General features: G+C 33.1%; 1 protein-coding gene across 1 annotated transcript in view; it reads right to left on the bottom strand.

The window, feature by feature from the left end:
- Positions 1-16,870, bottom strand: part of SLF1 (SMC5-SMC6 complex localization factor 1) — a 59,813-nt gene that overhangs the window by 11,973 nt on the left and 30,970 nt on the right. The window contains exons 10-15 of the mRNA XM_082375491.1: positions 16,354-16,407; positions 15,197-15,355; positions 14,215-14,378; positions 10,295-10,426; positions 9,501-9,666; positions 2,856-3,003 (exon numbers count right to left, since the gene is read on the bottom strand). Of these exons, the coding sequence (XP_082231617.1) occupies positions 2,856-3,003; positions 9,501-9,666; positions 10,295-10,426; positions 14,215-14,378; positions 15,197-15,355; positions 16,354-16,407 (823 nt within the window). The remainder of the gene's footprint in view (positions 1-2,855; positions 3,004-9,500; positions 9,667-10,294; positions 10,427-14,214; positions 14,379-15,196; positions 15,356-16,353; positions 16,408-16,870) is intronic.

Raw genomic sequence — 16,870 nt, 5'->3', positions numbered from 1 at the left:
TTAGAAACAAGAGAGAATGGCATCTATGTGGGACTGCTGGACATGAGATCTGATGGAAACAAGAAAGAATTTTACTTATCTACTGAAATATCTTCTGCCATAATTTTCTACAAAACAATTAACAACTAACAACAATTTTACTAAACTAAAATTAATTCAATAGATCTGAATCTGAGTAGTATCACAATATGTATTTTATACTTTTGGACTAGAAGAAAACCAAAACTTCATTTGTCATAAATGAGAAAGATGGACCAATATCTTCAGCTGGAAGCTATATAACAGCCAAATTATAACACCTTTACTAATGACTTAGGAAAAGCAAATAATAGTTTAACTGAGCTGAAGAATAATGCAAAGACATGGTCAAACAAACAAACATACAAACTATGGAGTATCTACAGAGAAAAAGAAATGGTTCTCAATCAAAAGAGCAAAATATTGACCAAAAGGACATTATTAGAACACTTGGTTCACTTGTAGGGATGAGTGTATTATTCTACAAGCTCTGTATTATACAGTTTAACTTTGCATATTAGCTGTAGAAAAGCTACTGCTCTCTTAAGGATAAACTATTCACTTGATTTCTATCTCTTGACGAAGGCTTAAAATCAAGATGTACTAACAAAAATTTAGGAAGATTATTAATTTGAACCATTTTTAGATATGTATGTTAAATTTTTAAAACTGCCTATCTATGGCTTAATTGGAAGCCTAAGAAACCAATTGTGTATGCCTTGAGAAGAGAAAGGAAAGGCTTAAACACACATTTCAAATGGGGATATAGTTTAAATCTCTTGTAGTTTTGAATATTAGTGATCAAACATATTGAGAGCAAAGTAATCACTCAGTCTGTCGACAGGATTACAATGGTAACATTAAAGTCTAATTTTAGCTTAAGTCAGTCACAGGCTCAAATTTGTTGAGCTGAAACTTGTGAAAACTGGGAGTAACTGGATAACAATGCCTTGCTTTAAAGTGAAGGGACATTCGATTATGATTAAAGAAAGCATTAAAGCTGATGCATAACATGTAGTAGAACCTTGTTAACACAAGGCTCATTATTTCATGCATTTGGCTAAGATAAGTTATATTTCCCTAGAGGTAACCAATACACACTGGAAACAACACATGTAAATACACTGATAGTCTGTAAAGGCACTGCTAATTCTATCCTGGGGTCCCCAAACTCAAAGAAGTTTCATTATGGAATGAAAACAGGGAATCCTTTTAGCTGAATGTTTAGTTCCCATGCTAGCAAATAATGCCAGAATTCTGCTGTTTCTAAAATGGAAAAAAAGGAAAAAAAAAGATCTAGTAGGAATGGTGGGAAAGAAATGATAAGAAAGGGTTCTGAAGGAAGATTGAATTTGAGCTAAGAAACGTTAAAAAGTCATGCAACAAAGGACAGCTACTTCACAAAAGGAACAGTAATCACCCTTCAGCTCAATGAAAAAGAAAGAGGAAAAAAAGAAGATAAAATGCTTTAGATAAAAATCTTCTAACTTCAGTACTATAAAAAGAGACCTCTCTTTGCAGAGGGCATCATCGAATAAATCCTGAACCCAGTTAGAGCCTGGATTTCTATTCTAGAATCTCTCTTCAAAGTATTAAAGTGATCGACAGCATATTCAAGAACTTTTTCTTTTATATAAAACCAAGATGCAATGAAACACATGTGTAACAAAACAGAATACTTACTTAGCAGTCTAAAATATTTTTAAGTATATAAAAATCATCTTTTATATTTGAGAGGCACAAAAGTTCACTTGCTTTAAAATATGTTCATTTTAGAAATTTAGGAAGGAAGGAAAGAAAAGAAGAAAGGGAGGGAAGAAGGAAATGGTTCATAGGGCCCTAAACTGGCTTTGAAGTGTAAGAATGTACATAAACGTTAATAACACTGTAATAACTTTGTATGTGGACAGATCGTTACTAGACTTATGGTGGTGATCATTTCCTAATGTATGCAAATGTCAAATCATGTAGTACACCTGAAACATAATATTGTACATCAACTATATTAAAAAAAAAAGAATGTACACATAAAATCTTATAGAAGCCTAGAGACCCAAAAGAGTTAGGTAGAACCTTTCATAAGGTAAGCATGTGAAGATGAGTTCTGTCATCATATTGCTTAAATAATATTCCTATTACTTTAGAGGAAACTTTAAAATTAGATAACGCAGGGAGGAGGAAGAGTGAGAAAATTATACATTTGTATTACTTTTATTTGCTTCATCCATGCTAATTTGTTAGATCGCCAGACTCAATGGAAAATAAATATGGCAGCTCTTTGTTATATAATAAGAAAAATTACACAGCAACAGGTACAGGGGGAAAATGTTTTAACCAGTGATATAGCCGAAGTTAATCCAAGTGGCTTTATAACATAGTAAGTATTCTGATCCAAAGATTTTCATTTTTTAATACTGTTAAGTATTTATGCAGGAAGAGACCTACAAACTGTTCATATGGCGCAGACAACATTACAGACAGATAATGCTTTCTAGGTGAACGATTAGAAGTATTAAAGGTACTGAAAATAGTTTCTACCATGTGAGATTCTAAAACACCAAACATAAAAAAGCAAATCTATCTCTTCAATGAAAAGAGAATAAACTGATTTTAAATTTGTCTAAATATTTACTTTCACAGAACGGCTTAATTTTAATTTTTTGTTGTAGGATTAAGGAAAACATTAATAACATTATATATAAATATATAATAATTTATTTCCATGTACTATTTTCCATGCTATAATATTAAATTTTTATGAAAGCATCAAAATACTATTTTTGAATAACAAATGATGTGTGCGGGGAAGGCGGCTCATGTAACATAGACACACTTACCATCACATGAAAGGGAAACGTAACTTCCTAAGTCATCAGACATGTGTCGCATCACATTTCTACCCATCTTAAGACCAAGGACAATCCAATAATCTATTGCTGCTCCAAGAATTCCAGTCAATAAGTAAGCTAGTTCATGCTTGAAGACCTAACATTGAGATCGGAAAAATATTACTAAAACATACTGAAATGTATTATTTCTATTATTTTGAATACTTGTTGAGGCAAAACATAGCTATTTAAAAAAACAGGGTATGCTAATGCCAAAAGGTATTCTTAAGAAACCTAGCAAACTAATTCCCTCTTTCCATTCTCTCCATCTCCTTCCTTCCCTCCTTCCTCCCCTGCTCTATATCTACATCTAAATCTGTATCTGTATGACAAAACAGTTAATAAAACAAATTTTCCAGGACTTATATACGGATAGCTTGTAACAAACTTTTAAGATAACTTTATCCAATGGTGTCAAGTGCTTTAGTCAGGCAATAATTCCATTAAAACAATGAGGAAGTATTTCTGTTAACAAGAATATATGACTATAAAAAAAGAGACAGATTTAGCCACCCCTACAATTTATGTATAAAATTAACCTTTACATTTCCCTAAATGGCATTCGCCAGAAAAAGACTTGAAAAACACAATGCATACAAGCTTTAACAAGCAAGATTGTACTTTGTTGTAAAAAAAAAAAAAAAAAAAAAAATCGGCTCATCAAATTTTAACTATTAAATTATATCAAATACCATTACCTAACTTAGAGATATAGATATCAGTTTTAAAAGTATACATATTCTTTTATATCATCATTTCTATACTAACGTTATTAAACTACTGTAAGAAATACAGCAAGGCACACAAACCTTACTTACAATAAGCATGCTTCACACTGGTGTTTAAAAATATCTTTCTAATCCATAAACTATGAAGATGAAGAGGTGTGAAAATAATATTTTTAAACACCTTTGATTTAAACATAAACACTTTTCCACAATGACATTAAAACTAGTTGAAATTCTTACATTTTTGGTATTTGTTGTCTAGGCGTGTTGGATGTGTGAAAAAAATCACTAAATTAACAGTTGGGGAGAAGCCATGTGAAAGGGTTTTAATAAATGTTATGATATCCAAATAGATAACTGCTATGTTCTGCCCCATACTATACCTGATATGAGATTACTGACAGAGAAATCTCCAGCACTTTGAACCCTCAGTGACTACAGGATTTATTTCTCCTGCCCTCAGCAGACAAGGTTCTTATAGGTATGTACAGCATTTCATTAAGCTGTCATTCCTAGCGCAAGAAGCTATTAAATGATTTCAGAACTGAAGTGCTGTTTTTGGGTTGTTGCACAAACAAGGACAAATGGTCAAGCAGCACATACATCAGGCCCACTGAAACAGTGTTTATTGAGGGAAAACCCACAGAGACAGGGTCCTCAACAGGTGCCTAGGTCCCCTTTTGCCCTACCACACTGTTGGGTAGCACATGGCATTCTGGCAAGGCTGGATATCAGAATGTGGGAGAGAGAATCTGAAGAATGGGACGAAGGGGATTTTTAAGCTGCATGATTAGGGAAGCACTGCCCTTCTGATATGATCAGGGGCCAAGATATGGAACCCTGACCACAGCCGGATCCTGTCAGGTCAGGATTCATGAGTGGGCCTCAGCAGGACCCCTTCTCCTGCTTTGATTAGAGGGCTGAGTTTAAGCCTTGCAGTTGTAGTTGTGTGACACGGGAAGTGAGCAGCAGGACCGGCCGTATCAGCAGGCTGGGGAAATACCCGCACCTCCCTTGGACCCTGACAGGTGTCAAGCCTTGCAGCTGACCAGAAATAACTCCTTTGAGTATGGGTCTTAGCCAGTCTTCAACGAACTTTGCAGGAAGCCAACTCCATTCTTTGCAAAGCCAAAATGTAGATGATCACTCTGAGCGATTTTACTTCTCATGGTTCAATTTATCAAGAGAACATAAAACAGGGACAATGAAAACCTCTGTTTAAACTAGCAAATGATCATGTCAATATCCATGCCACAGAATGTTCCTTCCAACATAATGTATATCTGAATATCAGCAATGACACTTCTCAGGAAGAAAGCAAGAGACTATTACATTTTGATTTCTCAAAGTATTCCCCCATCTCAATCAGGGTTACTTCAGCTCCCTGGTCCTAAGACTCTGGATAGGGAAGATGAGGTTAGCCCATAGAGCTAAGCCTCATATAAACTACAATCCAGCACTCTATCAAGTAAAAATAACATAAAACAAACCAGGTAAGACTTTCTCTCTTTCCTGATGCAAATATATGTACACGTGCACCTGACACCACAAATGAGTATCAATATTGCTTACTATTCAATTCACCTTGAAATTATTGTTATTAAGCAGTTAGAGATAGGTACATCTTACAGTACCTGCAAGGAAAGACTGTAGTTCCTTTACCATGGTAAGAAAAAATTTGACAAAGTTATTCTACCTGTGTGTCATTGGCTAAACATATCTACCACATACCACATATACATCATAGAAAATTTTTATATAAAAAGATACTTTCAAATCAGGTTCTTGGATCCTTTTACACTACTTTCTTAACTATGACACTCACTATAACCATAGGAACAAGACACTGTGCTATGGACTGTACTCACTGTAACTTAACAATGCTACTATTTCTAGCACCGTGGATATATATGCTTTGGAAGTGGATTAGTGGGAAAATGGCAAAAAAAACATCAAAAGAGAAAAGCTTTCTTGGAATACCAAAATGTTTGCTAAAGCTGAAAGAACAGAACATAAATACCCTAAGAATTAACAAAGAAATGAAAGATAGATATGATTTGCACATATGACATGTATTTACCTTAGATCTCCCTTCTAATAGGTGAAGGCTATTAGGAGACATTCTGTCAATACGGTTCTCTATTATCTACCAGGACTAGTAACCCTCAGTTTATAAACTTGGCAATCTTCCAAAAACTGACCAGTATATAATGCAGAACAAACTTGATTCTTGGCCTCTGACTCCCAGGTTAGGGCTTTCCACAATATCCCACAGCAATAGATGACAAACTGCTCCTCTAGTACCTCTGGCAGAAAGATGCAAACATAATGTACATACTGTGCCTCTTCCTATTTTAAACAGTGACATGTGAAGTAAGAGAAAGTATGCTGCAGTGGAGACTTGGCCACTAGTCAAGGTTTTGCCCTAAGAAGCTGTGATACCTTGAATAAGTTACTTATACTCTTTAGCCTCAATTTCCTTATCTTTAAACAGAAACTAGCTTCCATTTCTAGCAATAATTGTAGGGTTATGGTTACAAACAGCATTTAAGGACATCACAAAGAAAAGCAGAACTAACCACCAAGCTTAATAAAATGTGTACCTCCTCCATAACCTTGACACATCCCACCTCTGCTCCTTGCCAAGGAAAGCCCAAAGCTTTCTCAGATTATGACAATGAAATTCATTGCCACCGTGTCACTCTGCAATACTTTCTGATTGACATTATGACAAAACAATATTAGCATAAACTGAGGACTTCTGTTTAGCTAATGACTTAAATTGAATGCTTCAACTAAGCAAATCAAGATACAAATGCTTTACAGTACAGAAAATGATGTCTGTGAACATGCATGGAATTCTTGAAATTGGAAACTGCCAAAAAGATTTAATTAAGTACAATAATGAATTCTAACACATAAAGTACCACAATAAAAAAAGTTTATATGAATTTAAGCAATTCCAATGTTAAATAAAATATTAATTTGCAAAGTTTAAAACCAGTTCTCATATTACAACTGATGCTACAATTTATTGTACATTGCTTCACAAATGTTAAATTTATTTATAAATCTGAACAAAAATCTTCAAGTTAAAAATGTATGAATTTGTTACTATTTACATTAGTATTTCCTAAGTAGATTCTTATCTGTGGTAGTCCTTTGGTGATTTAGTAGAACTGTGAAAACATCAGTTTTATTATTGTTTTCAATTATAAAAGAGCAATTTCATTTATATAATCAAATGGATAAAAAAGAAATGTTCCTTAACGAGGAAATATTTTCTATCCTTAATGATTCGATTGTGTAAACAGTAGAAAAAAGGCAGATGATAATCAGGATTTTATCAGTTTTAGCTTAGACATCTAGTTATACCCAGAAACAATCCTCCCTTTTTAATGCCAATTAAAAAAAAAAAAAAAAAAAAAAAAGAGCCCTGAAAAGAATGTTTTCTTTAAAGAATGCCTCACACACTCCCTAAATAGAATTTTTAAAAATCAGTAAGGGCTTCTGTTTCTAATAATGGAGGCCTAGGTAATTCAGATAAACCATCTTATAGAAGAAAACTTAAAATGTTGAATAAAATATGTAAAACATCTTCAGTAAAGTTAAGAGGAATTGCTCAGCCAAGATCTAGGAGAAGGTAAAAACCAAGTGAGGCATTCAAAGCTAGCTGACTTTGCCCTAAGGACATTTGCTGACCCCAGAGAAAGAGCTGATATACAGAAGTGTGGTTTTTGGAGCCTAGGGGAAAAAGGAGTATAAAAGTCATAGCCCAAGGCCTAATGCCCAATATGCTGACACCCTGCAGGGCTTCAGTCTCAAAGCAAGCATGAATCAGAAGCAAAACAACATGTATCTGTGGCCCTGTACTTTACTTTGACTATCCAGGAACCCTTGAACCAGACAACAAAAATTTTCGCTAGAGGAAGATATTCTGTGTCTTTGCCACAAACTATTTCTACAAATAATTTTTCAAATGCAATTTATGGCACACAGTCAAGCATAACTAGCTTGCAAGAGAATATAAAAGACATGAAAGAAGGAAACAGCAGAAACAACAAATACAAACAGACTCACAAAAACGTCGAATATGGAATAATCAGACGTAGACTGTAAAATAACTATTATCGCCATGTTCAAAGACAAAAGAAAACCTTGAAAACTTCATAGGGAACCAGAAACCATAAAAATATATCACAGTAATTTGGAAGGAAAAAGTCTAAAACTGGGAAAAATACAAAAAATAAAAAATGCAATAGCCATGTTTATCATATTAGATACAGGGGAAAAGAGACTAGTGAACTAGAAATTGGATGAAAACACTATCCAGAATGCTCCGAGTATAGAAAAAAATGGAAAATATAGATGAGAGGGTAAAATACACAGAGGATACAAAGAGGAGGTGTGACATAAGTTCATTTGGAACTTAAAAAGTAGAGGAGCGAAAAAGGATCAGAGGAAATAAATTAGAAGAGAAACTATGTAAGAATTTTCCTTAAGCTAGAAGAGACTTCATGGCTATTTAACAGCAGAGGTCTCCACTCCACCTACTATGTTTTCTATCCCCAAAGAATATATTACCTAGCTAGCAATTATGATGATATATCAGTCATGAATAACAAGAAGGCATCACTGTATATAAAGCAGACACTGTAAAAAAAAAAAAAAAAAAAAAAAAGAACAAATTCCCAAGGTAGACCCAAGGTAGAGTCAGAGGAGTTGATTAAAACATTTAAGCTTGACCTAATAGGTGATAGAGAAAAATGTAGAATAACAGAGAAAATACAATTTGGCCTCTAATCTTATATGAGGTCAAAAAGAAAAGTTGAGTTAATTTCAGAAAGCGGAAATCATATAGGGCTCATTTTTTAACTATAATTTACTATTAGATATTAATAACAAAAGCATAGACAAACAAAATCTACTGACAACTAAAAGCCATCCATTTAGAAGTTTTAAAACACTCTTTTAAAATATTTCTTGGATCAAAGGGGAATTTGTAATTGACAATAAAAAACACTTTGAAAAAAACAATAAGAGCACCAGAGATTAAAGTATCAAAACTTGCACAAGGAATCTCAAGTTCCACTCAAAAGGCAATTTATATTAAGTGTACATATTAGAAATAAAAACTAAATAGAAAAAAGATTCAAATATTCAAGATAGAAGAGAAAGTAAAAGAAAGGAATTTTAAAAAATGAGCAGAAATTAATGATATAATATAAAAGTGTAAACAATAAAGTCCCCAACAGCTCATTTTGAAAAGAAGAAAGGTGACTAACACTTATTATGCACCTAAAATGTGGAGCAGTATGTTGCTATGCACTTTACGTATTTTCTGCATTTAATTTTCCCAGTTACCCTTCATATAGATAATACTACTAAAATCACTGCATGCTGAATTTCTAACAACAAGCAAAACCTACTTATGAAGAAATGGTTCAGGAAATAACTCTTAACATCCAGAAAGGTGTTTTTAAAAACAAGTGGAACTTTTTATTAGTAGTACACCAAAAAGTTGTATGGATTCACTCAACTTTTATAATCACAAGTTCCTTAAAAATTAAAATGTACAAAAATAAAAAAATCTAGAGTGATAAGTAACTATAGATTTCTTAGCAGTAATGGTCAAGTAACTGTCCAAATGTGGATGTAGCACTATAGCCAAGTGTGAGATGATGAAACCAGCCTGTAAGAATCTTTTACCTAAAAATTAGATAAACGAAGTAGAAAACGATGTATTTGGGTGCATGTTAATTTGTTTCAAGTAATTCAAAGAATAAAGGGAAGAAAAAAGACGCATACTTCAAAGAAATACTTTTTTCCATAGGCCAATATTCATTTGTAAATTAATCCTACTTACATCATTAGACTTGCATTTTTCCTTGTGAGAATATATAGTCCACTCCAAAAGCATATTTACTGGTTTGGTCAAAAGCCCAGAGGTCTCGCTTCCTGACCAAAAGATTTCAAGAAGAACTGCCTTTCCTGTTATTTTCAGACTCTGAGAATCTGACCAGTCATACAACCTAATAAAAATATGAATGAAAAGTATATCTTTATGCCAATTTGACCACTACAGTTACTAGGCATAATATCTGCTAATTTGATCATTATGGTTATTAGGCAAAATATTTTGTCATAAAACAAAAAAATTCTAGCAATTTCTGAATATATAAAAGTCTATTAATATATAAGGATTATAATATCTAGTTATAATAAAGGACAAAATTTTTTAAATGGCTTCATTTCAACATAATCATCAACAAGTACACACTAATGCAACTGCAGGTTTTAGAACATATGCAGAACTTACAAATATTATAGATTCAGTATTAAAACCTGGTATAGCTTTTTACTTAAGCATTCATTTACTAAAGAATTCAAAAATATACAAATTCTGAAAAATAAAAACAGTCGTACCTATCCAAATGTGTAAGTTAGTGAAAAATAAAAATATGAAGTAAGGAAACAGGAAAAAAGCATACAAACCTTTACAGCTACTGAAGGACTGAATCTAGACATATGTTTTTAAAATAAATCTATATACTTGAAACTAGAAAACAAGGTGTTTTTAGAAATATGTAGATAAATAATTAGAAAAATGGTACATAAGACAATATATAGAAAAAATGTTTTTTGGTGATTAAAACTTACTTTTGACTCAGATGTCGGACTTCACTTTCAACTAAATTAAAGAAAAATTTGAGCAGTGTCAGGTGGAGCACCTTAGAACCAATAATATTTTCTGAAATTTGATGACAAAAACTTTCACTGAAAAGGCAAGACCTGGAAAACATGAACCCAACAATCTATATAACATGCAACAACTCATTGAGTAATTTGTGAGCAAAGTATTTCTTTTTTCAGAAAAACATTGGAATTTTAATAAAGCTTGCTCAAGCAAATTCAACAAAATTTTATTAATATTTTCTTTCTTTAAAAATTAAACCCTGTCAAATATCCCATGACAGTTAATTTTCTAATAATAGAGATCTAATTTCTCTATTTTTCAATGATTGTAATGTTTAACAACCATCTGGTACTCTCCCCTTGTATTCTTTATTTCACTGAAAAAGAAAAAAAACTATGAATTTCATTAAACCCTTTTGATTCAGATGACCAGTTACACTTTCAATTTATAATACTCTCTATAATCCTCCTCTTACTCAAAATTATTTTCTTTTTCATTATTTAGTAAAATGAAGGTCATTTAGAGCTATTTTTTTTAGAGTTTTAAAAATTCAGTATTTATTTTCTTTCTGTCTTCTGCAGCAGTCCTATCCAACAGAACTTTCCATGATGATGGATATGTTCTAGTGAACACCTGAAATGTGGCTTGTGCAAAACTGAGGTGTTGAATTTTTAATTATTTAATCTTAATTAAATTTAAATATAGTCACATGTAGCTAGTGGCTATGGGGTTGGACAGCACAGTTCTATAGTATTTTTTAAAAGAGAACATAAAATTACTCAGAACTACAGGACTAAGAGAGATAGTCCAGGCAACAACATTTATTACAATTTTCTTCCAACTTCATTATCAATTATACCAACAATGTACTTATAACTCTGTACCTCTGTCTCCATCTTCCCCATCTATTTTGAATACCACACTCTCAGATTAGGGGGGCCCTTGACAGCTATTAAATGTAACACTCCATTTAATACTCAAATCTGCTCTAAAAGATCCTCCTTGACCATATAGTTATTTAGTCTATCTGAAAACTGCCAGAGATGGATACCGTAGTATCTTTTCTCTTTTTCTAAAAACACACATTATGAAATATTTCAAAAATACACTCAGGGACTTCCCTGGTGGCGCAGTGGTTAAGAATCCGCCTGCCGATGCAGGGAACACGGGTTTGAGCCCTGGCCCGGGAAGATTGCACATGCCGCAGAGCAACTAAGCCCATGTGCCACAACTACTGAGCCAGCGCTCTAGAGCCCACGAGCCAGAACTGCTGAGCTCATGTGCCACAACTCCTGAAGCCCGCGTGCCTAGAGCCTGTGCTCTGCAACGAGAAGCCCCCGCTCGCCGCAACAAGAGAAAAGCCCGTGCGCATCAACGAAGACCCAATGCAGCCAAAAATAAATAAATAAATAAATTTATAAAAACAAAAATACACTCAGAAGTAGACGAGTATCACCCAGCTCATCTGTATTCCTACCACTTTCCTGGGAACCTTCCCCGAGATTCCCAACAGACCCAATTATTTTGTAATTAAACCTGGGTATCTGTTTATTAAAAAGTCTACTTTTAAGCTGCCTGAATTCCATTTCCTGTAGCATCAATTAATTCATCCAAACATTTATTAAGCACTTATTATGTTCCAGACATTATAAGCACTGAGGAGGGAGATGTTTAACACTGAGCATCTACTCTTCTGAAAGTCGGAGGCTGCATACACTGTTGGTGGGAATGTAAACTGGTGTAGCCACTATGGAAACCAGTATGGAGATCCCTCAAAAAATTAAAAGCAGTACTACCATAAGATCCAGCTATCCCACTTCTGGGCATTTATCCAAGAATATGAAAACACTAATTTGAAAAGATATGCGCACTCTTCTGTTTATTGCAGCATTATTTACACTAGCCAAAATATGGAAACAATCTTAAGTGCCCATCAACAAATGAATAAATCAAAATGTGATACACACACACAAACACACACACACAAAGGAATACTATTCAGACATAAAAAAGAAAAAAATCGTGCCATTTGTGACAACATGGATAGATCTTGAGAGTATTATGTTAAGTGAAACAAGTCAGACTGAGAAAGACATATACCCTATGATTTCACTCTTATGTGGGATATAAAAAACAAACAAACAAATGACCAAAATGATTGAGCAAACCAGACCAAACCAAAACAAACACAGATATGAATAGAGTAGTGGTTACCAGAGGGGAAGGGGTAGAGGGGTGGGTGGAGAGAAGGGGATCAACTGTATGGTGACAAATGGAAACTCAATTTTTGCTGGTGAGCACACTGTAGGTATACAGAAATAGAAATATAATGTTGTACACATGCAACAAATATAATGTTACAAACCAATGTTACCACAATAATAATAAAAAAAGTCAGAGGCTGATTTAAGTGAAAAACTTAACTCAAAGGAAAGGGCAAGAGATAGGAAGTGGCATTTGACTTGCATTTTAAAGGATAATTAGGAGAGGCCAGGTATTTATAGGGTGGCAAGAATGGAGGTTTATATAGGCAGAGAAAACATAAGAGCAAAGGGATAAGAAACGAAAATAGTTCAGTCATTGGGCACGCCTGGGAAAATGATGAAGAATGGAGACATACATAGGGCTAAATCATGAAGGGTCTTACATGTTTTGCTAAGGAATTTAAAATGTTTTCTACAGGTGATATGTGTGTTAATGAAGGACTTTTATCTGGGAAATGAAAAGACCACTGTGGAAAGAGCATACTGGTGTACTTTGGAAGATAAAGGGAAAAAGTAGGATCAAGATCAATAAAGCGGATATTGCCAACAGTTTACATAAGAAGCAATGAAGGCTTTTTAAATAAAGGTGATGACAGCGAAGGAAGAAACAGATTTGTAAATTAGGAAGAATGGCAAATATGTAAACCATATATCCTCACATCCTACACCCATGCTGGGACAGTACTGTGTTAGAATGGTGTTTATACCTTCAAAAGTGTGGGAACTGTTATTTTATCTTTTTACCCCTGAAACATAGCACAATGCCTGGCTCCCAGTAACTACTCAGTAACATTTTTTGAAGAATAAATAAATGCATGAGAGCTAGCTGATTAGTTTCCTTCAAATATAACACAACCAAGAAGGTAGGTAAATCCCTATGATCTCAAAGAGGTAACCACAGATCTAGCTTTTGCCTGGCTAGTCAAGTATCCTTTCTCTTACTATTATGGACCCCCCTAAAACTGAACACTTGGATAAAAATAAAGTACTACAAGACAAAGGAAGGTTATCAGATACAGAGAGCTATCAGGGAAGACATAGAAAAATGATTACTTCTGTTTGAGAGAAAGAAGCAGAAATAGGAGGGATTTCTGAAGAGATTAACATATGGAAGACAAAGGAAGGACCTAGGCAGATGACAGCATGTGCAGAGGCATGAAAGAGATGACATATTTAGGAAACATTAAGTTCAGTTTCAAAATTCAAATTTCTAGCTGAAAAAATATAACAGAAACACTAAAACAGATATTGTATACAGTTACAAATGTTTATACTGTTGATGACCAAAATTTGATGATATTCATATCCAATAAATTCATTTTCTTAATTTTTAAAATATGCAAACTTATTTTGTTAAAAAATAAAATAAAAACAAATAATGATTTGGCATTCCTGTGAGTCCATTTCACATATTTATTCAACAATTTTTTTTAATAAAATGATTGACAAACATGACCAATTTAGACTTGGCCTTTGCAATAAATGCAACACACAAACATTACACACACACAAAAATTTTTTTTAAAAAGAAATGTACTTCTTTTATCAGTATCTAAAAAATACATAGCAGAACCCTGACTATATGAAACTTAACATCCTCAACATGTGAAATTCCTTACCTGATAAGCACTTCTATTAGAGACCATGCCCCTTTCATACAAGTTGGACACTGAAACAACTCTAAGTAATATCTTGACATGGCTGGGGACTTCCAAGGAGGGTGAAGGTGAAGAAGAGCTGACAATATATGAAAGTATCGACCAGAAAACGTATCTATGTTATCCTATTATTTAAAAATAAACAAACAAATAAAACACAATAGCTAAAAGTACAGTTTTACCAGCTAATTTAGTTTAAAACTATAATACCCAGACCTAACTTTCTTGGCAAAAATACGTGTTTGGACAAAGGAGAACAGATGGAAGCATGATGTTTAGCTAATTAAATATTGCAACTGAGAGAGAGGCACACTCTAAATATGTATCTACATATTAGATAATCCTAGCTATTGGGACTAATCTATGTCAAATGTCCATTTTACTTCTCATGATTATAGTGTGATTAAAAGAGTTCCCAAATGTGACCTGAAATGAACTGAAGAAACTTTACATGTAACATTCTGACTTAGCACCAACATTAGTCTGACATAGCTTAAACCTGTTGTTTCTTCAAATTGTCACCTCGATTAAGAATATGACTAGAAATCTACCTTTGAAAAGCTGTTCCTATTGGTTTTCACAATAGGAACAAGGAGTAAGTTCAGTGTCTACATATACTATGAATAAAAATCATTACCAATGTACTAAATGAGTAATTTACTAAATGACATTCTAGATCCTTATAATTTGATTTTTACATTAGATACTTTACTGCCACAGAAAAAAATTCTGAGAAAATATTAAGTTAAAACACTCAGAGTAATACCTAGTATAGAGTTTAAAAACAGAAAAGAAATGGTAATAAATAGGTACTGCATTTATTATTAAATGAGGAAAAGAAATAATGGAGAGAGAAAATAAACTATAAACTTACAAAAACTGAGAAAGTGTTCATAGTTTAACATTCTTTGAAAGACTATAAAACCCATAAGACTGCTCTTACCTGTAGAATGTTCTCTAGAAGAGCGTGAAGAAGGCAAACAGGAGGGATATAATGTGATTGCAAAGAGGAAAGTTCCTCAATTGCTTCTTTAAAAAACTGTCCTTCTATGAGGCTTTCAATTAAATTTAATACACCTCTGGGAAATTCAGCATTTTTAACCTAAGAAAGGAAAGATTCTATGACTCAAAGAAAAGAAGGGGAAAATTCTGAGATGAAATTTTGAATTAGCAAGGAGCCTGAATTTCCTCATCTGTAAAATGAACAATCCCTGCCCTCACTACTTCACTAGGTTGTTATGTGGGTCCAAAAGAATGATTTGTATGAATGTGTTTTACAACAATAAAATTGCACTGCAAAACATATACATTATTGTTTTATTTATTATTCTCTGTCGCCTTGAATAGTAAGAGGAAACACTACCTCTAAAAGGAAACTTTAAAAGGCATTTGCAAAGTCGGACTGATAATGAGACTTCAGTTGGAGGTACAACCACACATAGTTTTAATTTAGATGCAAAATTACTTTTTGGTGTTCTTTTAAACTTATAAGCAAACTATGTCTATTAACATATACTACATATATTAAGATGTCATCAAGCAGAATCAGTATTTGTAAAAAGTGACAACTGCTATAGTACCATAAAATTACTCTGAAGATGCACATTAATAAAACTCTAAGAGTTCCACAAAATACAGCCTCCTTGGTCAAAATATTTTTAACAATAAAAGTGACTCCTTTGACCTAGTTGAGAATCAAGAATACTCTGAAAGACTCATGGACTAAAACAATCAATTGTAAAGGAATGAATAATGATATAAAGAAAATAATATACTCATAAATATTACACTGAAAATTTAATCTAGAAGTAGTAATTATGAAACCTATGAAATGTATGAATAGGGATACATAACTCACCTGTGATGAGCACAAGGTAAGTTTTTAATTCTTCTTATCAATTTTTATTACTGTATAGAATTTTTTTTGGAGCTTTGATAGAATACTATTTTTCTTTTTCACTTCTGATTAGAGAAACTACACTTCAAATTTGATAAGAAGCTTTGTCTTGCTGACAACACATACCTTTATATCAAAACAACTAATAATAAAACATAAAGCTTCTTTTTGCCCCCATTAGCACCCTACTCCAAATTTCTTACCTCAACATTGTATACTGGTTGTTTATCTATTCTAATGCAGCTGTATCTTATAGCCTACAAAACAGAAACCATTAATTAAAATTAAACATTTTTAGGTCAAAAAATACAGTTCAGCTTACAAAGCATAAAACCTTGGCCAAACTTACAAAACAGATTCAGGAAGACATTAATAGATATAAATGATCTGATTCTCATGTTTAACTAGGGACCTCCATCATTTTAGGGTAATGGCACTCTCATGAGAATGAACAGCCTCTACTTTCCCTTCTAAATTAAAATAATGTAAAAGGTAAAGTCATATTTACTTTGAAGACCTGAAGAGGTCCATTGTCCTTAGTATTTTAATAATTAGAAATATAAATGGAGAGAGCATTTATAAAATGCTCCTATGGACTTTTGTATAAAACTCCATAGGAGAAAAAAGGTAGTCATGTTTTGTAATATAATCACATGTAAAATCTTCCTCTACTGTAAAATACCTGTAAGTTTGTATTTGTTTAAAAGATTATACTGGAAA

This window comes from Balaenoptera borealis (assembly GCF_965194805.1).
Source record: "Balaenoptera borealis genome assembly, chromosome: 2".
NCBI lineage: Eukaryota > Metazoa > Chordata > Mammalia > Artiodactyla > Balaenopteridae > Balaenoptera > Balaenoptera borealis.
Note: the sequence above shows the minus strand (reverse complement) of the source record. Positions and strands in the feature narration are given on the sequence as shown.